This window comes from Sturnira hondurensis, unplaced genomic scaffold, assembly GCF_014824575.4.
Source record: "Sturnira hondurensis isolate 20B ecotype Veracruz unplaced genomic scaffold, ASM1482457v3 Scaffold0007406, whole genome shotgun sequence".
Lineage (NCBI taxonomy): Eukaryota > Metazoa > Chordata > Mammalia > Chiroptera > Phyllostomidae > Sturnira > Sturnira hondurensis.
In genome coordinates, this window is record NW_028080037.1 from 144,582 (window position 1) to 170,957 (window position 26,376).

Consider the following 26,376-nt stretch of genomic DNA (forward strand, 5'->3'; position numbering starts at 1 on the left):
ATCAAATCGCAATCCTCTGGTTCGCAGGCCCGCGCTCAATCCACTGTGCTACACCAGCCAGGGCTCCATATACATTTTTGATTAGGTTGTCCAATTCCACACAAATGCCTCTGAACCTAAAAATTAATTTGAGGAGAACTGCCATCTTAGCAATATTTAGTTTTCCAATCCTTGACCACAGAGTATTACTCCATTTATCATCCCGTATGTATTCTGGAGTCTGTGTTCTGGAATTTCAGAAATGCTTTACACTTTCTACTGTACAGAACTTGCTTCATTCATTGATTTATCTATTTCACATTTTTGCACCATTGTAAATGAGACTATATTTCTGACTTCATTTCCAACTTGTGCAATGCTAGAGTAGAAATGAAATCGACAACTGTGTGTTGATCTTGAATCCTGTGACCTCACCCAATTCCCTTAAAATGCTAGCTTATTTTGGAAGAGAAAATATTCCATCACCTTCAAGACTAATTTTCCTGGTCCTTTTCCTGGTCCTAAAAATAACAGGTATTCTTTAAAGAGACTTTTGAAAGAACAGAAAAGTTAAAAAGATTTCAAATGCCAAATCTCCTAATATGTAGGTTAACTGCAATTAATCTCCTAACAAAGTTCCTTAGAATTCTGAGCAAGTTCCATTTTTTACAGTTCATTTATTTTTTTACATATTTGAGCTTATTCCACATTGACAATTATTTATAATGCTTTTTTAGGAAAAAGCACATGACAGCATCAACATTTTTCCTAAGTTACCAAACTTTCTCTTTGCATAATATTACATAGATATACTATAAATAACCATCCTGCTATTATACATTTATATATTGTAAATTTTACACTATCGTAAGTAACATTTCACTGATCACCCACAGACACATCTCCCTCCCACATTACAACACCTACAGTACCTACTATGTGCCGGGCACTGCCGTAAGCACATTACACACCTTACCACACTAACCCACGCGACTCTCTGAGGTAGACACCAGTAACACCTCCATTCCACAGCTGAGAAAGAGCGAGCCACTGGCTATCAGGAAGCCTACGGGGCTCAGGGAAGGAGCTACTCTTCCATTCCCACAGAGAGCCACTGCTTACGATGAAAATCGGCTCTCAGAGGAACATGTCACGTGTGTCGATGGCACACGAGCACTGAGAGCGCAGCAGTGGTCGAGGGACCTGCGATCCAGGGCGGGGTCTGACTTCACTCAAAACGTGAGGCCCCGAGCCATCGCACAGTGTCTCAGCGGCACCATGAAGAGCACGAGTTACACAGCCCATGCTCCTTGTAGTTCTGCTGTCTCATCACGCTAACAATCATTTCTAGATTTTTCTCCTGGGAAAGACATAAAGATTTTGTTTGGTCTCAACAATATTTATCATTCAAAAACCAATCACTGAGCATTTAACAGATATTTTGTTTGCTAGAAAATGGCAAATAATGGTCAGTCCCTACACACAAGAGAGCCATTTATACAATAAAACAGAATTCAGACAGATTCTCTTCCCAAATCACGGACTTACCAGAGAATCTGTAGACTAGGATCCTCTCCCAAGAAGAGAAAAACCTTTGCATGAACACAATGACTTTGCATAAAATTTTAAAATTTGTTAACTGATCCTCAGAAATGAATCCATACACCCACTATGGGTCAGTGATATCCTCAGGTTGATAAATTCTGATGTATCTAAAAGGGAAAAACATGTATGACTGGAAGGGAATTGAGAATCCAAGGAGTTCTTATCAGCACTCAGGACGTTTTAAGCGGCACGAGGATGAAGCAGTAACAGCGTTAGTAATCACAGTTAGTGAGTGTAAAGCACTCAGCCAGGCACCATTCCAAACTGTCTGCACGTTTGCTGATTTAATTCTCGCCACAACCCTCCAAGGTGAGTAGCATTACCCCTAATTTCCAGGAGACCCACAGGCTGGCAGAGGAGCTGGGCAGCCTAAGTCTGCCCGGCCAACTTAGGGCAGAGCTGGGCTTTGAACTTAAGTCTAATCTAAGCTTAACGTTCTCAACCACCAAGTCTGCTTTTTTTTTTTCCTTTATCCTCACCTGAGGACATGCTTATTGATTTGAGAGGGAAGAAGAGGCACAGAAACATCGATGTGAGGGAGAAACATCGCTTGTTTGCCCTCAGCCTAGCCGCGTACTCTGACAGGGGATTGAATTTGTGACCTTTTCATCTGTGGGATGAGGCCCAATCAACTGAGCCACACTGGCCAGGGCCCAAGTCTTCCTTATAAAGACAAAAGATCACTTTGGAAGGAAGGTGCTTTGGCTAGTGCTGTGTTTACACCCCGAGCAAACGTGCTCCAAGAGTTACCCAGGCGCCTGCTCCACTCAAATGGAGACCCTCCCTGGTGTGTCCGAAATACCCCAAGTTTCTCTAGGTCCCAATGTCCAGAGAATCACTATTTTCAAATTCACAGAGTCTTCGGCACCCTGTTCAAAGAGTACAACTCTATAATCCAAAATAACTTAGAATTAATGGCAAAGTTTGCTATTAGGTGCTTCTTAAGCTTCCTTAATGGTGGAATAAAGAGACTAGATATCCTTTTTTATATTTAAAAATACCTTCATTAAAGTATTACAGTAACACCAAATAAACTGTAAGATGCATTCATTATCCCATTATCTAACAAATCCATTCTATTCATTTATCCCTAGATACTTTTTCAGTTCTTGCCCACATGCAAATATATTTGACGATGGGTACTACTAGCAAATGTGTTGTTTTCCATTATAAGCATTTTCATTTTCCTGGCTAACCAAAATGTGGTCACATCAGACACACACAACAGATTACACAACATTAAGTATCAAGAAGAGAGTAAAATGGCCTGTCAATTCACTGGAATATTATTTTCCATCTTTTGTTACAATAGCTGTCAACTTTTTGTTCTTCTCAGCAACAACTCTCATTTACCTTTTGGAAGCAGCATTATCACTATTTACTCACTTTTTAAAAAAGGTAAGAAAGCCCGATCATCTCTCAACAACTCACCTACTTAATGGTTCCTTATCAGATTTTAGTGGTCAGAGCTTGGTCAACAATGCTCTCAGGCCAACTCCTTCCTTAAGTTTGTGGAAAGAATAAAATCTAATGCATTTGGGTACTAAAGTGCAATCTGTGGGGTTCCCCCTCCAAGACCAAGCGTCTAGCATGAAAAAGGGTGGCAACGAGACTGAAAGCACTTCCACGTGGACTATATCGGCATAGTTCCTCTCTAGGAGTTCTCCAAAGCTAAATATAAAGTTACTGTTCTTTCTGAAAAATTTTCCACGTTCATTACATTAATAAGTACTTTCTCTAATACGGTTTGTCTGGTATCTAATAGTGTCAGGGTTGTTGACAAGCGCTGACCCACACCGATTACATGTTAGGAACTGCTCTCCAGTGTGAGCGATCTGATGGACTATTCGTGGAGAGCTCTGGCTAAAGAGGATTCCACACCGGTCACATTTATAGGTCTCTTCTCCAGCATGGATCCTCTGATGCTTAATAAGGTCATTCTTCCGGATGAAGGCTTTCCCGCACTGACAACATTCATATGGTTTCTCTCCAGTATGAATTCTCTGATGTACAATGAGGGCAGAACTCTGGCTGAAGGATTTGCCACAGTCAGGGCATTCATATGGTTTCTCTCCGGTGTGGGTTCTCTGGTGGGAGAAAAGGTGAGAACTTCGACTGAAGCATTTGCCACAATCTTTGCACTCAAAGGGTTTCAGTCCAGTGTGAGTTCTATGATGCACGACGAGGTGAGATCTCTGGCTGTACGACTTCCCACACTCATTACACGCATAGGGCCGCACTCGAACGTGAGTTCGCTGATGCAGAATAAGATGTGTGCTCTGTCTGAAAGATTTCCCACATTCAGAACATTCATAAGGTTTCTCTCCAGTATGAGTTCTCTGGTGCCTAATAAGCCTGGAGCTATGAACAAAAGACTTCCCACACTGACTACACGTGTACAGTTTGTCTCCTGTGTGAGTTCTCTGATGGGTGACAAGGTGAGAGAACCAGCTGAAGGATTTCCCACATTCTTTACACTCATAGGGTTCCTCACCAGTGTGAGTCTTCTGATGTCCGATGAGGTGAGAACTCCGGCTGAAGGATTTCCCACACTCTTTACATTCATAGGGTTTTTCTCCAGTATGAATGAGCCGGTGCCTAGTCAGATTAGACCGCCAGCTGAAAAACTTCCCACATTCCTTACACTCGTAGGGTTTCTCTCTATGTGTACCCTTTGATACACCAAGGGATAGGTCACGACTACGAGAGTTACCATTATCAGGGCATTTGCAGGATTTATCTCCTGTCTGAGGTCTTGCAAACTGAATGAGGTGAATGTTCTGACAGAAGGGTTGGCCACATTCACTGCTGTTACTTACACAGCTTTCCTGATGACCTCTGAAAACCAAACCATCTTTTAAACTTTTAGCACGTGACTCGTGTTTATGGAAGTACTCTGTCAGTACCAGTTGAGCAGGAAGGAGACAGTTTCCCCCAAATTCACCATTGTCACTGACTCTCTCTGGAGCAAGTACTTTCTTTTGGGTGAATGCCACTTGCCTCAAATGCCTCTCCTGGTTTTCTTGATACTTGTCCAACTGGTCTTCACACTTCCAGACTTCTTCTAATGACAGATACCAGAGATCACTCTTTGCCATTCCTTCCATTTTAATGTCATAGGGTTGTTTATCTTTAGAAATGCTCGTATTGGAAGTTGGCTTAATTTCAACTGCAGCATCCCAATCTGAAAGAAATGAAAAAGCTTTGTATAACTAAAAAAGTACTAACATTAGAATGGTGGGTATATGTGGAGACCAAGTACGTAAGCCATGCAGAGGTGCTTTCAGACATAGTTCTACAACCTGCATGGGAATGAGAAAGGGAGGAACACAGCAGTAAACAGGAAATGTGCCGGGCAACCCGGTACATACAAGGAGCAGAGAGAGCCAGGAGGAGCCCCTGGGCTGGGTGTGACAGGCAGGGTCAGGATGCTCAGTGGTGAGGGAGTCGGCGAAGGGAATCCCACAGGAAAGGCTGCGCTCCCTTGTTCTAATCTGACCAGGAAGGACATAGGAACCCACGTGTCTACTGTTGCCGAGCACTCCCCGACACGCCTTTTTCACACGACAGCCAGTTTAATGTTCCCGAATCACAACCGCAGCCATGTCAGGCAGCACCTCTCACTGCAGCATAACGCCCAGACGGCTGACACAATGAACTTCATGGGGGCCAGGTGGTGGGCTGGAAGGGCTACCACACAGAAGTGACCCAGACACAGGTGCTAATCTCACCTTTGAACAACCAGTGCTGGATTTAGACAAGTTGACAAAAATCATTTCGGTTATCTGTAACCCCAGGACAGTAGTATTTGCTGTGTAAGACTGTAGGTGTTACATGTGTTTAAGCATGTAGAGTTTTAGTATTTCTTTGGATAACAAACTCTCAATAAAAATCTAAACAACTGTATCTAGTCAATTATTTTTTGGATACTTGTCAACACACATCCAGGAAAACTTGCTAAACAAATGAGCACATGAATGAAAAAGAGACAGAAAGAAAGAAAGTAATAGGCAAATGAAAGAAAACAGAGAACAATCTTGTCTCCCATATGTGTTTTTGAGAGCAGTTGACTGATCAAGTTCTTAACAGTGTATTCAGAGACTTGCCATTGAAACAGGAATTTGGTATACCTGCTTGTAAGACCAAATGGAAAAAAAAGTCAAAAAGTGTTTATGATATTTAAAAACGCAGTAAGAGCCCTGGCTGGTGTAGCTCAGTGGATTGAGCGCGGGCCTGCAAACCAGAGGATCGCGGTTCGATTCCCAGTCAGGGCACATGCCTGGGTTGCAGGCCGGTTCCCTGCAGGCCAACTCCCAGCAGGGGACGCATGAAAGGCAACCATACATTGATGTTTCTCTCCCTCTCTCCTTCCCTTCTAAAGATAAATAAATAAATAAAATCTTTAAAAAAATGCAGTAAGTCTTCACCATCATTGATGGGTTCTGCAACTTTAGGCAAAACGACATATAACAAAACAATTTTCACCCTAGGCTAACTGACGTAAACAACAGTTATATCCTATGGCATTGCATCAATGCTGTCACGAAACAATGTGAATGGAATGATGTCAATCAAGAATCTGCTGTGAACTTAACCAAAGTGGAGGCCTGGAAAGGGAAGAGACCTGTACTTGATGAGAAGTTACAAAGCTTTCACAGAGAAAGGACTTGAGGAGAAACTTACAGGCCAGCTAACTCTCACGGACTTTGCTGACATCGCATGCAAAGGCCGAGATGGAGGGAAACACCCAGGCACACACGTTCTGTGTCAGACAGAAACACCCGCAGGCTGCTCTGGGCTCAGAAAGCTCGATGTGGATAGAAACACAGAGAGCGTCACCGGCAAGTGTCCTGGCTGTTCTGCACATGTGAAGTCAGCTTGTTACAGCATGACTCAGACAAGCAGTACCCGTGAGGTCAGAAGAGAAAAATGTTTGAATGTTGGAGCTCAGAAAGAGAGATCAGGAGAAAGATCGATTATAGAGAATAGAGGAGGAGGAAAACAAAAAACTACTTTCTATTTCTTAACCTAGAAGGCCGACTCTCCATACACAGGGAAGCTGAGAAAAAAAGTGCTGTCAGAAATCCACAAAATGATTTGCATTTTATGTGCTACGATTGAAACAAAATAGGTATAGACTGAAAAAACACTACATAAGAAGCCAGCACGGGCTGAGAACAGAGGTGGGTGAGAGCAGCAGTCCCGGACAGGAGAACGAAGCAGTGGGCACAGGTGAGCGCTGCCTCGGTTTCCTAGGTGGCAGGTGCTGGGGTCCCACTGCAGAGCCTAACGGAGAGGCTGTGGGAAGGGGCCACGTGAAAGGGAAGAGACAGGCAAAGAGAAAAATGGATTCTGTGAAAAATGGGAACAGAATGGGGACGCTAGAGTTGGTGATACTAAGCAGGGATCAAAGCAACCACATTGAGAGACAGATAATTTTAATCAAGAAGCAAGACACTATTGTCTATGTATGCAAATGCCAATACTGTGGAAAGACTAGCTGGGGGAAGTAGAGGGTAAATAAAGTGAAATTTCTCAGAAATGAGACCAGTAACCACTATCTCCAGAGATGCTAGCCCAAGGGGTCATCTAGGCTACCGCCCACAACGTCTCTTCTCTGGTCCTTACCTGGATGGGTGTCTTGGCGAATCCTTCTCTCCACCAGCCACGGCTCTTCCCCTTTCTCCAACTGGAGGATCACGTCTGGCTTGGGAAGCTGGTGTCCTGGTCACAGTGAAAGATAAAGAATCGGGCAAGGATTGGGGAGCTCTGTGTCCCTGTGGACACAGAGAAGCATCCCAGATTGAACCCGGACCCCCAAGCCCTTCAAAGCCCTGGGAAACTGTGAAGAGCAGAGAAGGTGAAGCTACAGAGGCAGCAAAATGTGTCTTTTTACAAATCCGACAAACAAAAACAATTTCTTTTTCACAAAAGCCAGAGTACAAAAATGATGTTCTATGCACTGAAGAAATCAGGTCCCTGAACTGAAGCTCACACTCTGACACACGCTTCAGGGTCCACAGCTGTTTATCAATGAAGAACCAAAATCACTGCAGGGAGTGCATCTCCAAAACAGAGCTTAGGCTTACCCAAGGACACCAGATTCTTGTAGTTCTCCAGCATCACGTCTTTGTACATGATCTGCTGAGCGGCATCCAGGAGATTCCACTCCTCCCTGGTGAAGTTCACGTGTATATCCTTGAAGGTCACTAGTGTCTGCACCATGAAACAAGTTGTAGTAAGCCTGGTGGGTATCGCTGCCCTCCCTTCCCTGAACACTGACAGAAAGAGAGAGGAGGTAGACAGTGCTGGTGCAGGGACAGAGGGTGGACCAGACTTTACCCCAGGAGTCAGGAGTATTTATGCCGGATGCTGGTCAAGTCCTACAGGAACAGCAGCTCTTAGGTGCATTAGATGACCACAGCCCTAAAACCAGTTCTGTTATGCCTTAGGGTTAGAAACTGTCAGAACCCTTTTTTTTAAATCAAGTTTACTATAAACAGTTATAGCAAAGAGAACCAGAAACCCAAAGTTAATCTATGTTTATACTACGTGAAATAAAGAACATAATTCAAGACAGGAAAAGAGAGGAAAACAGTCTTGAGTTCAGAGCAACTTAATGCTTAACAGGCCAAGCTAGCCATGTTTTATGGCCTAAAATAATTATCTAAAACATTTTCTCTAAATATCTACTGGCATAAAAATGAAGATGGCATTATATTCTTCTAGTAGCAAAACAATTTGACAAAACACAACAACAAAAGACAAAGAAGTAAGGCCTTTAAGGCCACATCAAAGAGAACTAATGACTGCATATGGGGGGGGGAACTAATTTAATGACGAAGGGTTTCTTTTTTTTTTAAAGATTTTATTTATTTATTTATTTATCTTTAGAGGAGAAGGAGAGGGAGAGAAACACCAATATGTGGTTGCCTTTTGTGAGTCCCCTGCTGGGAACCGGCCTGCAACCAGGCATGTGCCTTGACTGGGAATCGAACCTCGATCCTCTGGTTCGCAGGCCAGTGCTAAAACTAAGGGTTTCTTATCAAAGGCCTTAAAGGTCAGAAGACAGTAACATAACATATCTTAATGCTGAAAGAAAACAACCGTCAGGCCCGAATTTCCATGCCCAATGATCGTATTTGTCAGGGATGATGCAAATGCATCCCTAAGGAAGTAGAACTAACAGCGCCTGTCTCCAGCAGACCTGCTCCAAGACAGGAGAAAGGCAGACCCTTCCGGCAGAAGGGACACTACACCACAGAGAAACTTTAATCCCAGGAGTTCAAGAGAAGCAACAAAACAGTAAATATAATAAGCTAAGTTCCTTCTCTTAAATCATTCTAACCATGGAGGACAGTTGAGACAGAACCTGCATCGTTTTCTGGTGGGGCTTTCCATGTACGCAGAGGTGACAAGAGAGGAACCCTGTGGGGAAGAAGCTGCCTGGGGTCAGGGAGCCCCGTCCCCGGTCTAGTCTCTCGGGGCACGCTGCTCCCACAGGCCCCTTCCTCCTCGTAGCTCTTCCTGCCTGGGTCGCATCACCCCTTGATTATCATGTTACTTGCCCCTGAGTTCCTCTGAACGCCCCCCCCTCCCCAACCACCACCACAGACGAGCTCAGACAGCCGAAACCACACCCAGGACAGCCAGGGACTAGAGAAACCCTGACAGGTACCACCATTCTCGGTTCTTTCATCTTTTTTTGGAGGAGGAAGCTTGCTATGGGCTCAGTTCCTGCTGTGGACAAACAGGGAGGGTTTCATTCCTCAATATTACCTCAATGATTCCTGCCCACGTGACTGATAAACTTGTTTCTTTGATATAGAAGGAAGTAAAACTACTTCTGCAAATAAAACGAACAAAGCGGTGCTAGTGTCCCAGAGGACAGTGTCTGAAACACAATTTCTGAAGTTGCAGCCAAACTTCAGAACCTAAGCAAAAAGAGGTTCTCAGCTGGAAAACAAAGAAGGCAGGCAGCTCAACTTACAGGGGACCGGGCAGCCAGTGACTTGGGCTCCACGCCCTCCGCGTTCATGACGATGCTTTCCAGAGTAATGACAGACCTGAAAAGGCAAAGCTGGGGAAAGGAAGGAAACCTGACGTAAGTTTGCTGTGGCTGGGATGTTTCCTAAACCCTCAGCCCAGACGCCCTCTTACCACACAGAGGAACCTCACAGACATTCCACAGTTCCCAAGAAGAGGAAGAGAAGAGGTAGGTAGATTGCCTTGTGGCCCCTGACCTCCAGAGTTCAATGCCAAATCTCATTTGGAATCAAACTGTTCTACTGCTACAAATTCTCTTTTTCTGAGGAAACCAAACGAAAACCCCAAACCTGACTTGATCTAGCATCCTTACTTTACAGGTAAAAAAAGTGTTTTCTCCAACTGATTGCAGAAGCAATTCGAAGTACAAGACACACATGATGTGCATTGAGGGCCTAAAGGTGGAAGGTGCCAGGGGGCAGGAAGTGTGGCACCCAGCGGACAGCCAGAGCAAGGAAACAGGACCTGTCCTGTAGCCACGCGGAACTTCGAGTGAGTGTGGAAGTGGACGCGACCCCAAACCCTCCAGATGTTGGCTGGTCTGGGAACGCAGACCAGCCAACACCTGATATGAGCTGTTGGCTATCCCAGCAGAAAACCCACACTACATCAGGCTTCTACCCACAGAACTGTCAGCTAGTAAGTGGGTGCCGTTTGAAGCTGCTAAACTTGTGGAAATTTGTCACACTAATGCCTGGCCAATTACCTTTTAATGGTACTTATCTATTAAGAAATAAATATACATTTACTTAAGTACTTGGCACTGCCTGTCATTCTTTCTGGTAGATAGTGATTTCCACTTGGTTTCATTTCCTTTTTCCCTGAATGACACCTTTAAACATTTCTTGTAATAAGTTTCTGCAGGTAACAAATTGTTTCAACTTTTGTAAATGTGACAATGTCTTCATTTTGCCTTTGTATCTTTTTTAAACGGCTTTGTTGAGATTCAACTCCCATATCATACAATTCACCCACAGAGTACAAAATCAGTGCGTTCTGGCGTATCACAGTATTCATCTTTAAAGTCATGGTGAAATACACACAACGAACCTGCTGTGTTAACCACTGCCGTGCACGACTCGGCAGCACCAACCACGTCCATAACGCTGTGCAGCCGTCACTTCTAACCCCAAAGCTTTTTCCTCACCACAAGCATATATTCCTAAACACTGAGAAAATGCCTCCCTCCCCTCAAACCTCGAAAACTTCTAATCCACTGTACTTTGTTCCTATGAATTTGTCTGTTCTAGAAATATCCTGTAAGTACAGCATACAATAGTTGTGCTTTTCTGCCTAGCTCATTTTACTTGGCATGTTCTCAGGGTTAATCCCTGATGCAGCGGGCATACGAAGTTCATTCTGTTTAATGGCTGAGGTCCACTCCAGTCTGGAACCACCACCTTTTGTTTATCCATTTATCCGTGTTGTTTCTACTGGTTATTGTGACAAATGTGATAATGAACACTGGCACACAGGACTCTGCTGGAGTCCCTGCTTTCAATTCCTCTGGGCATACACCTAGGAAGGGAATTGCTGTGTCACATGGTAAATTTTTTTGTTTAGGTTTTTGGGGACACACCAAACCTTTCAATTACGGCTGCATCATTTTACATGCACACCAGCAATATACAAAGTTTCCCAATATGTGTTGTTATTCCATTCTTTAAATTATTATAGCCATCTCAGTAATTGTTAAGTGATATATCGTTGTGGTTTTAATTTGCATTATTTTCATGTGCTTTTTGGCCATTGGTATTATCTTCTTTGGAGAAATGTCTGTTCAAGTTCTTTGCCCATTTTTAAACTGGGTCATTTGTCTTTTTGTTGATAAGTTGTAGTTCTTTCTATATTGTGGATATGAAACTCTTATTAGATATATATATATGATTTCTAAATATTTCCTCCCATTCTATCCATTGATTTACCTTTGTTGTTGAAATAGACTTTTGCTGACTACAGGATTTGAAGTAGACAGTGACTTTTCCTTTCCGGGCATTACAGAAAAAGCTCCCTCCCAATACTCTGGGACTTACTCGTTTTTCCCAGTCTGGAGAGTAGTAACAGGCAGTATTACCCATGTGAACGTTGGGTACTAGTCCCTCTCACCCTCTTTCACTGGCCTCAGGTCGTTTCCTCACACGTGTGCGCTGACCTGCGATCTGCCATCTGCTAACTCACGGGAGACCCTCTGCAGCTCTGCCCTCTCTGGTGTCTGTCCCACGGATTCCAGCTGCTGTGCTCTCCCAGAATCGCAGCTCCATGTCCTTGACACAGGCAGACTGTTGGGCTCCACGTCAGTTTCTCCGTCCTCTGCTGTAACCTGAAAAGCCTCTCAGGCAATAAACTGAGGCGATCAGAGGGCTTACCTCGTTGGTTTTCCATCTCACAGGGATGCCTGTCCTGCACTGTCTGACATCCAGCGTCTTCCAACAACTGTCTCATGTACTTTGTCTTTTTGTTGTTGTTGGGTTGTTTGGGCAAGAAGGTAAATCCACTCCCTGTTACTACATCTTGGCCAGAAACAGAAGTTTATAAACATTGTATTTTTAACTTGTTTTAAATTTAGGCTATATTTTGAATTTCCATATTTTGATTACTATTTGAGTATTTTTGCTCTGTCTACATGTATAGTTTTTCTGTATCTTGTTTTCTTTATATGATTTACCCACTTTGCCTTCTGAAGATGTTAATCATTTCCATTTCAGTTCTATGCATATTAATGTAAATAAAAGCACTATGGCTTCTGCCCGCATGCCGGTGAACAAGCCTCACCACTGACCCCTGTTACAACGGGCACTGCTGGCCTCTCAAATGTTCTTGAAGTTCTTTATAGACCGTTTCCTCCTGCACCTAGTCTTCCTCTATGGTACTTCTTATTCTTCTCTAATGATTTCAAAAATCATGATTAGCTTAAACATTGAATCCTCAGTCTTTTCCAGTCTCGATTTTCAGTGAGCCCCAGGGCACTCTCAGGACACGGCACATCTTGCTTTGTCCCCACTGTCTATCCCCACTACAAGATACACAACAGGACCAAGTGTTCCGCCTATAATGAATAAACCACTGTCTTCTAACCCAATCTCGTCCCCTAACCTCAGATGCATAGCTCTAACTGTGCCTAACAGCAAGGATCCCGCAGCCAGACTGCCTGGATTCGAAAACCTGCTCCATTACCTACAAGGTGGTTTCTTAACCTTTCAGTATCAGAGTCCTTTCATCTGTACAATGGGGACAAAATAGTCCTACTTCACTGAGTTATTATGATCACTGAGTCAATATCTGTAAAACACACAGAACACTGCCAGATATATGATAAGGATTATTCGTCTGATAAGAAAATGCCTGAAAGCTTCCGGGAGGCGGCCATGTCGGGATGCGAGAGGGTGGCGCCCTGGGGAGGCTTAAAGGCCCCGGGCCCCTCCCCACACACCTGGCCCTAGGCATCTCTTCCATCGGGCTGCTCCTGAGTTACATCCTTGTACCACAAACCAGAGAGCTAGAGAGATTATTGGCATTTCATTATTTTCCATGTGCATGGGGCAAATAAAGTGATCTTGCTATTTCTTATTTCAAATGTTTTGAAAGGCGTAAATCCCTTAAATTAATAAATGATGCCCCCCAAGCCCCAGCCAGCATGGCTCAGTTGGTTGGAGCATCATCCTTTCAGTTGGACACCAAAAGACCCCCAGTTCGATGTCCAGTCAGGGCACATGCCTGGGTTGCAGGTTCCATCCCTGGGTGGGGTGCGTGCAGGAGGCAAATGATTGCTGTTTCTCTCTTACATCACTGTTTCTCTCTCCCTGCCCCTAGAATAAGAATAAAAAATAAACCTTTAAGAAAAATGATGCCACCCAAGATATCAGCTAAACCAAGCAGAGACCATGAAGTTGAGAGCTATGAGTTGTCAAAAGAAAGTGGCTTGTTCAGACCCCACTGTGGTGAGAGCCAGCTTGGCCATGGCACAGGCAGCAAGGCCTGCAGAGTATGAAATGCAATAGTTACTCTGCCCAAATGGCCAAAAGTGCTGCCTGGAACTTTCTGTGAAAATAGCTAGTTCTAACAATGTGAAGGAGGATAAAGAGAGACTCCAACTGGTCACTCACAAACACTTCAAGCTACTCTGAAACGGGAGTACTGCCAACCCTACCCCCTCCCGGAGTAATTCCTCTCCCATTCTGGAACACCTTCCCTGTAAAACACATTCACTCTGGAGGGAAAACTGACACCTAGTGACCCAACAACGCTCGTGTGTTTCTAGACTTTGTCCTCTTTAACACCCATTCAGTATTACCTGTGAATCTGCTCTCCTAAGTATCTCTCACACTGCATTCCACTGCCATGGCCTTGGGTCAAGCCCTCAGAATTCTTGACTTAGACATGGTACTTGGCTTCTCTGCCTTCCATCTCTCCCACTCCCTTGAGTGTGTACATCGCAGCATCTCTGTAAAACACAAGTTCCACTCCTTGATTAAAATTCTGTTGGTCTCTCAGAACTGACAGGAAAATCGACCGAGTTCTCAGCAAGACCTTTTGTGGCTGGGCCCTTCTCTACCTCCTTAGCCCTCAATGTTCCATCAAACTATCACCATGGTTACCTACCTGAACAGCCTCAACATCTTTACGTGCTATTCTTATACCAGGGATGCTGTTCCCTTTCTTGCCTCTTGGCAAAAACTCTACTTATTCTGCAAGACTGAACGCCCCCCTTTCTGTGTCACTCCCTAATTTCGCCGGAAAGGCTAGTGTTTCTTCCTTTCTACTTCCACAGTCCCTATGACAAGGAGCAACACGTGCTTAACAAAGGTAGAGAGCGCGCCAGAACTCACTGATCAGGGGCTTGTGTCCACAGGGAGTGAGGTCTCTGATGCCAGGCACAGAGCCTTGTCCTTACTGGTTATTTTTTAAAGATTTTATTTATTTATTTCTAGAAAGAAGGGAAAGGAGGGAGAAGGAGAGGGAGAGAAACATCCATCGGTTGCCTCTTCCACACCCCCAACCAGGGACCTGGCCCACAACCAAGGCACACGCACTGATGGGAAATCAAACCGGCAACCTTTCACTTTGCGGAAAAATGTCCAACCCAGTGAGCCACACCAGTCAGGGTTGCTGTCATTTTTTCAGTTGACAATCTAAGGGAAAAGAGGTCAGTGCCCCTGACTCAATAGTCAGATACTGCATGTTTTAAAAATTCTTGTGGCACACAGGTTGAAAATTGCAGTCAGCATGGACAGCTTTTGGTGCTTCCAGCAATCCAACACTCTCCCTCAGGCCACCACGATTTACTTATCTGCCTCCCATATGAAAATTGGGATCATCTCATTTTAAATCCCAGAAGAGGCTAGCACAGTGCTCTGCCCTTCCTATTTGTTCCCTCTGGTATCTGTCAAATACTCAATGAGCACCCACAATGAAAATATGCCTTTTTTCTTCCAAAGTGTCTGTCTTCAGGTCTCTGTTTGAAGACCCAATACTTGTGGGCCAAAACCCAGAGGCAAGGCCTAGCTGTTGACCACGCTTCACTCAGGTGTATGGAGTACATGCTTCTTAATAAAAGAGAACAGGATCTGTTTCTACTCTGAGTAAGTTCATGAGATTTTGGCATTCGCAAAGGGCAAGAAATGATCAGCAAAGGACCCAGCAGCCACACAGTTAGGTCTCTGGGGCCAGCAGAGATGGCAAAGACATATGTAGAGATACAAAAGGAAAGATGGTGCATCTATGAAAACTCGTCAAATGTACACTTTCATTTTCTACAACTCATTTTACCTGAATTTTTTAAAATATTTTATTTATTTATCTTTTAGAGAGGAAGGGAAGGAGAGAAGAGAAACATCAATGAATGGTTGCCTCTTGTGGGTCCCCTGCTGGGAACTGGCCTGCAACCTAGGCATGTGCCCTGACTGGGAATCGAACCGCGATCGGGTGGTTCACAGGCCCGAGCTCAATCCACTGAGCTACACCAGCCAGGGCCATTTTACCTGAATTTTACATCAAAAGAAAAAGCTAAACACATATGGAATTCTAGTTAATAATGTACATGTATTCTGAAGTACCTAGGGAAAGTACACTGACGTCTACAGTTTTCTTTGAAATACATTGGGGAAAGAAGATAGACTGATTAAGAAAGGGACAGGTAAGTATATGCTAATATAAGTTCACTACAACATTAATGGCAGTCTAGAAGTGCTTACAAGTATTCACTGTAAAGTTCTTTTAACTGTATGTTCAACAATTTTCACAATAAAATGTTGAACAGAAAAAGCAAGGATGAGACAACAGAGAGGTGTTGTGTGGAGATGGGCAAAAATGATGCATGTGGTGTTGGTTCTAAGTCACAGACACATATTGGGTTGGCCAAAAAGTCCGTTTAGCTTTTTCCATTAAATGAAAGACACAGTTTTCTTTTTCACCAATAACTTTATTGATTTGGATATTCTGAGTATTTCAACTATCTCCCACTATTGGCTTCTAGTGGGGAAAGGCCAGGATTGATGCTAAACATCTTCCAACACATTAAGACCGTGCCACAGAAAAGAATTCCTGGGCTAAAATGTCAATAGTACCAAGAAATTTCACAAAGCACTTTTGACACATTCCTCAGTCACAGCACATTCTCCACACACTACAAAAATCTTTTGCTGCATTTCAGTTCCATTTTTACCTTTCTTGGAATAATAAAGCATAATAAGCCAAAAATATGTATCTTCTTCCATCTCCAATATTAAAATGGCTACATAAAAATTCACCAATTTTGGTAAGTTCTTTCAAATGCAAACTAACATGACAGTATCACAATATAATCTAACAAAATTGTTTTGAATGAAGTTAAAGACAACTAAGTGCTTTTTGGCCAACCCAATACAACATGAAACTTCTTTCCCCTTAACATAAACATTTTATTTAAAACCTAAAATGTTTTTTAAACTAATCTTTCAGTGCCTGAATTACTTGATGAAAACCAAGAAAACACATCATTTCTAGTAGTATTTCTCCTTTAAAAAGAAAATTTTCTCACTAAATTACGAAGAAATGAGCCACTTTCAAAACATTTTAATAAGTTGAAGATATAAAGAAAAGAGCAAAGTGCATGGGGGTTCTTTTTAAAAATCCCAGTTACATTTTCTTTTTATTTTTTTATACTCACCCAAGGACATGCTTACTGATTTTAGAGAGACAGAGACAGAGACGGAGGGAGGGAGGGAGGGAAGGGAGAAAGACGTCGATGTGAGAGAGAAACACTGATTGGCTGCCTCTCCTATGTGCTCCAATCAGGGACAGAACCAGCCACCTAGACATCAGGATGGAACCGCGTGATGTTCACAGGAGAATGCTCCAACCAATTAAGCCACATCAGCCAGGGCCCAGTTATATATTCTTGACAACTGAATTTAATCTAAAAATAGAACTGTTCTTCTTCCTACTGATCCTTTATTTTTATTTTATATCTCTTAGTAAGGCTTTAAAGTTTTCTCCTAGTTCAGACGTATTTCTAGTTAAAATTAGCCCTGTCTAGTGTGGCTCAGTGGACTGAGTGCAGGCTGCAAACTAAAGGGTCAGCAGTTTGATTCCCAGTCAGGGCACTTGACTGGGTTGCCGGCCAGGTCCTCAGTAGGGGGTGCAGGAGAGGCAACAACATATGGATGTTACTTTGCCTCTCCCTCTCTCAAAATAAATAAATAAAATCTTGAAAAAAATGAATGCTATGTAATTCCTTCCCATTGTGAATAGACTTTCTCTTACAAAGGTATGTGCTAACTTGTGGAGGACACCAAGCAATTTGTTAACCTACACATTTCCTTTTCACTTACTTTACTATAAACTCTTTGATGTTAACTGATTATCTCAAACATGTTGGATACATAGTTAACTAGTTAATAAGGATAATTTTGTAATCTCTCTTCCAGGTAGTCCTTGATTCTTTGTAAATAGATACTGTCCTAACCAGAATTTTGAGACAATTTTTATATGACACACTGATAGACAGACCTCTTCATTTAACTTAGATATGTATCTCCAATCCTCGCCCTGTGACTGGCACACGCTAAGAGCTCCAGATATTTGTGTTGAGAGAAGGAATGAAAGAACAAGTGAAAATTTTTCAAGAAAAGGCAGAAATGAGTGCAATTCACCATCCAGGAAGCTTTGTAAGACACAGGAAAATCTTATTGGAACAGATGAGGAGTAGATTAGCTCACACTTAGATCACAGAGAAAGGCTGAGAGTGTTGAGATGATGTGAAAAGAAGTACTTGCCCTGGCTGCCCTGGCTCACTGATCCGCCTGGAAACCAAAAGGTCACCAGTTCCATTCCTGGTCAAGGCAAATGCCTAGGTTGCTGGCCAGGTCCAAAGCTGGGTGTGTGTGAGAGGCAACCAATGAGCGCATCTCTCACACATCTGTTTCTCTACAACTCTTCCTCCCTCCCTTCCTCTCTCTCTATAAAGTAAATTAAAAAAAGTTTTTTTTAAAAGTATTTATTTCCCAGGTAGGCCCTGGCTGGTGTAGCTCAGTGAATTGAGCACAGGCCTGTGAACCAGAGGATTGGGGTTCGATTCCCAGTCAGGGCACATGCCTGGGTTGCAGGCTGGTTCCCTGCAGGCCAACTCCCAGCAGGGGATGCACAAAAGGCAACCATACATTGATGTTTCTCTCCCTCTCTCCCCCTCTAAAGACACATAAATAAATAAAATTTTTTTAAAAAAGTATTTATTTCCCAGGTAGATGGTAATTGCAGTCGACATCTCTAAACTGACTAATGTTAGGTAACATTCTGTATAACATCCTATCTCCCCTTTTACTTCCCCTTTTTAAAAAAAAAATATTTTATTTATTTATTTATCTTTAGAGGGGAAGGAGAGAGGGAGAGAAACATCAATGTATGGTTGCCTTTTGTGCGTCCCCTGCTGGGAGTTGGCCTGCAGGGAACCGGCCTGCAACCCAGGCATGTGCCCTGACTGGGAATCGAACCACGATCCTCTGGTTAGCAGGCCCGCGCTCAATCCACTGAGCTACACCAGCCAGGGCCTTTACTTCCCCCTTTTTAAAAGATTTTATTATTTATCTTTAGAGGGGAAGGGAAGGAGAAAAGGAGAGAAATATCAATGTATGGTTGCCTCTCGTGAGTCCCCTACTGGGAACTGGCCTGCAACCCGGGCATGTGCCCTGACTGGGAATCGAACCGCGATCGTGTGGTTGATCGCAGGCCCACGCTCAACCCACTGAGCTACACCAGCCAGGGCATACTTCCCCTTCTTTAAACGATATATTCTGCTATTAAAGTATACACAGAATTGAAATTCTTCACTCTCTCCATGTACTTTGGGTGGGATCTATGGACTCCTGACATTCCTACTAGATGTTCCTTTGACTTCTCTATTAGATGTTGAACGGTACATATCATGTCTATTTAATAACTCCAGTATCAAAGGGAAATAAAATTATAATAATTTGAGGTGTCTTTGAAAAATAAAACTGGGTTAAACACGTACACACCACCAGTTCATCTATTTGAGTAAAACAAAACAAAACAAAAATGAACAGGAAGCTAGGAGCTACAGATGTTTATGTTTTACGACAACACACAAACCTGCCTGATCTTAAACACTGCAAGCATTGATAAGACTGATATTTTAATAAATATTTTTAGACTAAACCGAGAAATAGAAATTTGTCCAGCCCTTTCTGCTACCAAACTTATTAAAAGTCGACCTATGTTATCAATGGTGGTGGCACATAACTTCCACAATGCCCTCAAGTAGAATCCAGTAGTATGTATTTTTAAAAACGAGTGTGACCATGCTGATCTCTCCTAGACACGTAACTTTTTACTATAGAGAAATTTCCTACTCTAACAGACAGGAGCGTGACCATTTTCAGAAGATGCCAGAAAGGCCGGCACACGAAATTTCAAACAGCCAGCCCCAGTCGGGGCGTGGGGAAGCAACAGCACAAGAAACCTTGTTCTGCATTACAGAGAATACCGAGATTACAGGCCTCAAGGTCACCGGCAGGGGTACCGTCGTTATTCCCGACAAACGTTTCCATGAACACTACGCAAAGAATCCAGAACGCCGTCCCGAAGAAGCCCCTCGTGCAAAGGGGTAAAACATCCCCGTTAAGAAGAAAAACTGCTCGCTGACGAAATCACCGTCTCCCCAGCAGGACGAGGCTCAGAAGCCGCGGTCTCACCACAAGGGTCCACACACGGCCGACTACGAGGTACACACGCACCCAGCATTTTCGCGTACCTGCGAGAAGCCCTGGAAGGTCGACCGGGAGCAAACCCGTCACGACGGTGGCAGCAACGGCTCTCCGAAGAGAGCACGGTCCCGGGGTGTGGGGCGGGGGGCAGGGGGCGCCGCAGTGCCGGCAGAACCGGGCGGTCTCTCCGCGCACAGCCCCGCGCTTCGCCGCACGTCCCCGTCGCCTCACGCGCGCGCCCAGACCCCTCACGGCCCGTCCACGCGCGCACCACCCGAGCCTCTCGCACACACTTCGCAGCAGTGGCCCCTGAACCGAGAATCGGGGCCGTGACGCAAAGAACCCTTCCGCAAGGCGGAGCGAGGGCTCCTGGGAAACGTAGTCTCGGTCCCCGCGAGAGCTCCGAGCCCCGCCCTCCTCCAGGCGGCTTCGGGGCGCTGCAGTCCTCCCAGCGCGGCTGTCTCGTCTGCTGGTGGAGGCCGTGTAGTTCGGACGCTGAGAGGCAGGTGTTTCAACGACAGGTGAGTGCTGCTGTGGAGCCGGTAGGCCCTGAGGAGACGCGGCGAGTGAGAGGGGCGCTCGGGAGCGGCCACCCAAATTCTGCTGTGAGCAGAGAGGCCCTGGCCGGAAAGCCGCTGGGGAAACGGGGGCTGCAGAGGCCTGAAGCCGAGGACCAGGGGTGGGAGACGCGGAGACAGGCGGCGCGCCGAACAAGTGGGCGCGTTCCTGCGCCGGGAGCTGCTGGGTCTTAATCTGTTCATGGGCTGCATCACAGAATATGATTCCTCTAAAGCAAACCTTAAGAGACTTAAAATTATATGAGCAAAATTTTTTTTAATAAATCTTAGGTGGACTATGGATCCAAGAAAAACAAAATTTTTAAAGCAGGAGATAAGAAAAAAGGTAACGCTGCCTGTATTTTTTTATGTTGAGTCATTGCTAATTTAATAGGTGTGATAATATCCTGGTTATGATTTTTGAAAGATTCTTATCATTCAGAGATAAATTCTGAAATACTTAAAAATGCCATTTCCAGATCTGTTTAATAGAGTGCTGGGTACAAGAATGTTCATTATATTGTCACTTTATACTAACAATAATAGTTCTGCTTTTCAACATTTTTTTAATTTTTAAAATATTTTATTTATTTTTAGACAGAGGGGAAGGAAGGAAGAAAGAGAGGGAGACAAACATCAATGTGTGGTTGCCTTTTGCAGGCCCCTCAATGGGGACCTGGCCTGCAACCCAGTCATGTGTCCTGACTGGGAATCGAACCTGCGATACCTCGGTTCTCAGGACCCACGCTCAATCCACTGAACCACACCAGCGAGGGTTTACAGATTATTTTTTAACATGCAGCTCACTTGCATACTGAGACTTCCCTTTACTCTCATCCATTCCCTCATCTCTGTGTTGGATCTTGTTTCCTGGAAACTTTTTTCCAGGAACAGACAAATCTATTTCTATAGGATATACACTAAAGTAACAGTTAAATATGTTTCTGGTTTAGGGACATAGAACCTACCTGTCTAAATTAAAGTGCCAATTCCATAATTCTGTCCATTCAAACTGAACTCTACTGAAGTATAGTGCTGAGGTAGGAGGCTTGCATTTGAAGGTTATCATCTCATCTTCAAACAGTGAGCCCTGCCCTGGCTGGTGTAGCTCAGTGGATTGAGTGCATGCCTGCAAATCAAAGTGTTGCTGGTTCGATTCCCAGTCAGGGCACGTGCCTGGGTTGCAGGCTAGGTCCCCAGTGTGGGGCGCACAAGAGGCAATCACACATTGATGTTTCTCTCCCTCTCTTTCTCTGTCCCTTCCCCTCTCTGTAAAATAAATAAATAAACCTTAAAAAAAAAACACAAGACCTGTGTAGATACTCGCATAACAAATTATTGAATGATTTGCTATGATCCTTAAAAAGGCTCCAAGCATTGTCTTTCGTATTCACACTGTGTTGTTTGGTTTTGTTTTAATAAAGCTCTTATAAAAATTACTCAGGAAAGTTCTATGCCATGTAATATTTTTTTAGCTTTGTTGAATTTTTAAAATATATTTTTACTGGGTGCCATCTAATATTGTTAAGCACTCACTCCCAAAGCTTGGAACATAGTTCATGCCTCTTTGTTGATGCTGTTCAAGTTTTAGCTAGCCTGATTTCTCATGAGGAAATATGGACTTTGGGGAGATTATATGAAGGTACATAATCAAATGAACATTTATTTCAAAGCCACATATCTTCCTTTAACAATTCCCGAGTAAAGTAGCAGCCATATCACCAGTCCTATTAATCATATGTGAGGTTATTCAGGTAAACCAGGTTATATGTAGAATACATAAATTTACTGAAAACACTTCTTTGAAGCAGGGAAATTATTTTTCTATTAACAGAACAGCTTAAAAAGTAGCAAAGTATGCATGAAATTTAATTAAATAACTATGTCTTTTTTTGACTGGTTCTATTCATCATTAATTTCTTTTTAATAATGCATGCTTCTTCCACCCTGGACTGGGAAATAGTCTGGAGAAGCCAGTATAAATAACCAAGATGACAGTTTCAGAAGGTGGCCGAGGATAACTAGACTACATGTCATTACAATCCCAATAAAGATTTAAGCTGGTCAGACCTTACTGGGAAGTAGGGGGAAGACTTTTTTTTCTTTTCCCCTTGCCTCCAGTGGGTACCTATTTCCACATTTCTTTCTTTTAACTGAACCTGCCTCTTTACCTACAAGGAAGATGCTTAGTGAAATGCATCATTGCCTTGACTGGATCAGAGAAACAAGAAATAATCTTGATCTCTCTGTTGACCTACAACCAAATGAGTTCTGACTGCACAGGACTCTGCCTGTTTCTTTTTAAAAATTTTTTTATCCTCACATGGGGACCTTTTTTTTTGCATTGTTTCTAGAGAAAGAGGAAGAAGAGGGAGAAAGAGAAACATCAATGTCTGAGAGGAACATCTATCAGTTGCCTCCCCCACACACTGGATCAGAGACTGAACCCACAACCCAGGTATGTGTCCTGACCAGGAAACGAACCCACAGCCCTTCGCTTATGTGAGGACGTTTCAACCAACTGCTCCATGCTGGCCAGGGCAGGACTCTGCCTGTTTCTACGTGAGAAGCACTGAGGAAGAAAGGATGGTGGCTGGATTTCCAGCAACCTGGGTACAGGCACCAGTGACCTTTAAGGATGTGGCTGTGGAGTTCACGCAGGAGGAGTGGATGATGCTAGACTCCACTCAGAGAAGTATGTACAGAGATGTTATGTTGGAAAACTACATAAATCTCACCTCAGTGGCATACCAGTTATGCAAGCCTTCTGTGATCTCCCAGTCGGGACAAGGAGAGATAAGAACTGTGAAAAGGAGAATCCCCGAAGGCACCTGTCTAGATTGGGAGATTCAAATTACAACCGAAGAGTCAACTCTAAAGCAGAATATTTGGGGGGGAAAAACATCCGATGGTGAAATGGTAAGATTTACAGTGGACGATTGGGCTTCCAAATTGATAAAAGATTGGGAATGCCATAAGACCAGAAAACAGCACAAGATCCCAGAGGGTAATTTGAAGCAAATGACATTGACCCAAAAGAAAACAGGGTATCAGGAGAGATACTATGACTGCCGTGAACTGGAAGAAAACTCTAAACTTAGATCAAAACTTGCTTTTTCAAACAGAGTTTCCATCAGCAAACATTGCCGTAAATGTTCCTTAACTATCGAGTGTTTGAAGCATAAATCAATCCTAAACAATCGTGAGAACTCGGTGAGTGAGAAGGTCTGTGAAAGACATGAATATGATAGNTGGGAATGCCATAAGACCAGAAAACAGCACAGGATCCCAGAGGGTAATTTGAAGCAAATGACATTGACCCAAAAGAAAACAGGGTATCGGGAGAGATACTATGACTGCCGTGAACTGGAAGAAAACTCTAAACTTAGATCAAAACTTGCTTTTTCAAACAGAGTTTCCATCAGCAAACATTGCCGTAAATGTTCCTTAACTATTGAGTGTTTGAAGCATAAATCAATCCTAAACAATCGTGAGAACTCGGTGAGTGAGAAGGTCTGTGAAAGACATGAATATGATAGATGGTATCTTGAAAGAGTCCAGAGAGCACAAAAAGAGTACACGTGCTCCAAACATGGTGTATATTTCAACTGTAATATGCTGCCTATACAAAATAATTTTGATATGGTGGAAAATTCCTATGGATGTAATAAAAGCAAAACTTTGAGTCATCATTCACCCCTTAAGCAAAAGGAACAGTCTCCTAGTGGAGAGCAATATGAATGCAGTCAGTGTGGAAAGCCCTTCAGAAGGATTTCTAATCTTATTTTGCACAGAAGAAGTCACATGGGCGAGAAGCAGTATGAATGTAAAGAATGCGGAAGAGTCTTCACTGATTCCTCAACCCTAAAGAGACACATACGAACTCACACTGGTGAGAAACCCTACGAGTGTCTTCAGTGTGGGAAAGCTTTCAGTCAAAAAACCTCTCTTAAGGCCCACGTGAGAACTCACACTGGAGAGAAACCTTATGAGTGCAGTCATTGTGGAAAGTCTTTTGGAACAAGTTCTTACCTTATAGTGCACAAGAGAATACACACTGGGGTGAAACTCTACAAATGCAGTGACTGCGGAAAAGCCTTCAACACCAGTTCTCACCTTACAGTTCACAAGAAAATACACACCGGAGAAAACCTTTATGAGTGCAAAGACTGTGGGAAAGTTTTTAGTGGTCTCTCATCCCTCAGAATGCATGGGAGAACTCACACTGGGGACAAACCCTATGAATGTAAAGAATGCCGGAAAACCTTCAGTGTTTCCTCTTCCCTTAGGAGACATGTGAGAACTCACACAGGAGAGAAACCCTATGAATGTATTCAGTGTGGCAAAGCCTTCAGTCAGAATTCTTCACTTACCATACACAAGAAAATTCATACTAGGAGAGAATCCCTGTAAGTGTTTCGAATGTGGAGTCACCTTTTTCATTGTCTTAAGGTGGACCGCAGTTTCACTATTTCAGTCTTTGTTCTCTAAAATAAGCACTTAAGGCTACATATGTAGTCCTTTAAAAACTCCTTTACCTATGTAACACATATTGCTTTATGTTAGTTTATTTTCTCTTAATTCTACTTGTCTAATATTTATGACGACTTTTTGATCCATAGCTGTTTAGAATTATGATTTTGTAATGTGACGTAAGGTTTTCAGTTACCTTCTCATTGGTTTCTAAATTTAGTGCATTACATTTAGAATATCTGGACGAGAGTACTTTATTAGTATTTTCTTGAGAGTTGCTTTCTGCCCTGCTGTAGCCAATTAACCAAGGTCATACTTCCATCCTGATGACCCTGTTTTGGCTCATAGGACCAGTATGCCGTTACACTTCTCAGCCTCCTTACAGCCAAGTGTAGCCATATCCCTCACTCCTAATTAACCCCAAATAGATGGTGTCACTAGTGACAGACCTGTCTGTTTTTTCTCTTTGCCTTTTTGCGTTCCCCATTCCTCTCCCTTTCAATTTTCCATTCCTAGGGCTAAAGGAACCATCTTGCGCCTGTGAGAATGACAACTGTGGCTTATGGATGGAGTAGAATAAAGATACTGGTTCCTCAAAGACATCTTTAAATAGTTGGACCAGCACTGTACTGGCATATCTGGACATCTCTTTAGGTGGGAAAAATAAGCTTGTTGGTTATCTTCATAGCAGTATATGAGATACAATAATGCTATTAAAAAATAAAAGACTGCAGCCCTGGCTGGTGTAGCTCAGTGGATTGAGTGTGGGCCCACAAACCAAAGCATCACTGGTTCAATTCCCAATCAGGGCACATGCCTGGGTTGTCGGCCAGGTCCCCAGTAGGGGGTTGCGAGAGGCAACCGCACATTGATGTTTCATTCCCTCTCTTTCTCCTTCCCTTCCCCTCTAAAAATAAGTAAAATCTTTAAATAAATAAATAAAAGACTGCAGAGCCATAGGCCTGTAGAGTTGAATATTTTATGTCTGATATACAAATATAGTCCTTGTGTGAGATTATCTTAAGTGGTACTCAGAAAAGGGGGTTGAGCTCTGCTTGCTTGGGGATTGGAATTTATGTACAAGTTTTGTCCTACAAAATCTTGGCAGGCCAGCAGCTGCAGATTCAGGGTCAGTCTCACCCAGCACACTGGATGTTACTGTAACAGCCGCATCACTGGTTTCTCTGACGTGGATCTTACTTTGTTCCAGTATGATTTCTATGCAGGTTCCACAGTATCCTTTCAATTATTTTTTATTTTTATATTTATTTTATTCATGGTGTTTCTTGATTATGAAACTAATGCATGCATATGAAAAAATGTAAACCCACCTGTGCTATGGATGCTCAGAAGAAGGGAAAGTCCTCAGATTCTACTGCCTCTGAAATTTAACATTAGATGACTGTGCATTCTCAGACTATTCCATGTACATAGAAGTGTATCTTTTTATAAAAATTGTTATAGACTGTATTCTATGCATATACAAATATATCATTTTATAAAAATTGTCACACCTT

The 26,376-nt window shown here is 43.2% G+C and overlaps 2 protein-coding genes across 9 annotated transcripts; one reads left to right on the forward strand and one right to left on the reverse strand.

Annotated features, from left to right (window-relative positions):
• Window positions 1-640: 640 nt before the first annotated feature.
• Window positions 641-20,253, reverse strand: ZNF10 (zinc finger protein 10). Of its 8 annotated transcripts, none has more exons than XR_005067326.1 (6): window positions 11,997-13,360; window positions 9,575-9,664; window positions 7,674-7,800; window positions 7,213-7,308; window positions 3,016-4,768; window positions 641-1,691 (listed from the first exon to the last, which is right to left on the reverse strand). XR_005067326.1 is itself a non-coding variant. In XM_037051795.1 (6 exons), exons 3-6 carry the CDS (start codon window positions 9,620-9,622, stop codon window positions 3,306-3,308), a joined length of 1,734 nt encoding a protein of 577 aa, XP_036907690.1. In that variant the 5' UTR covers window positions 9,623-9,664; window positions 13,922-14,071; window positions 19,877-20,253; the 3' UTR covers window positions 641-3,305. The 8 variants fall into 8 exon arrangements, 5 of the variants coding, with proteins under 5 accessions (XP_036907690.1, XP_036907692.1, XP_036907691.1 ...); XR_005067324.1 differs by having other exon boundaries at window positions 641-2,903; window positions 3,008-4,768; XR_005067325.1 differs by having other exon boundaries at window positions 641-1,339; window positions 1,528-4,768.
• On the forward strand, window positions 20,242-25,626 carry ZNF891 (zinc finger protein 891). Its single transcript, XM_037051799.1, has 3 exons — window positions 20,242-20,350; window positions 22,741-23,611; window positions 23,900-25,626. Exons 2-3 carry the CDS (start codon window positions 22,847-22,849, stop codon window positions 24,797-24,799), a joined length of 1,665 nt encoding a protein of 554 aa, XP_036907694.1. The 5' UTR covers window positions 20,242-20,350; window positions 22,741-22,846; the 3' UTR covers window positions 24,800-25,626.
• The last annotated feature ends 750 nt before the right edge of the window (window positions 25,627-26,376 follow it).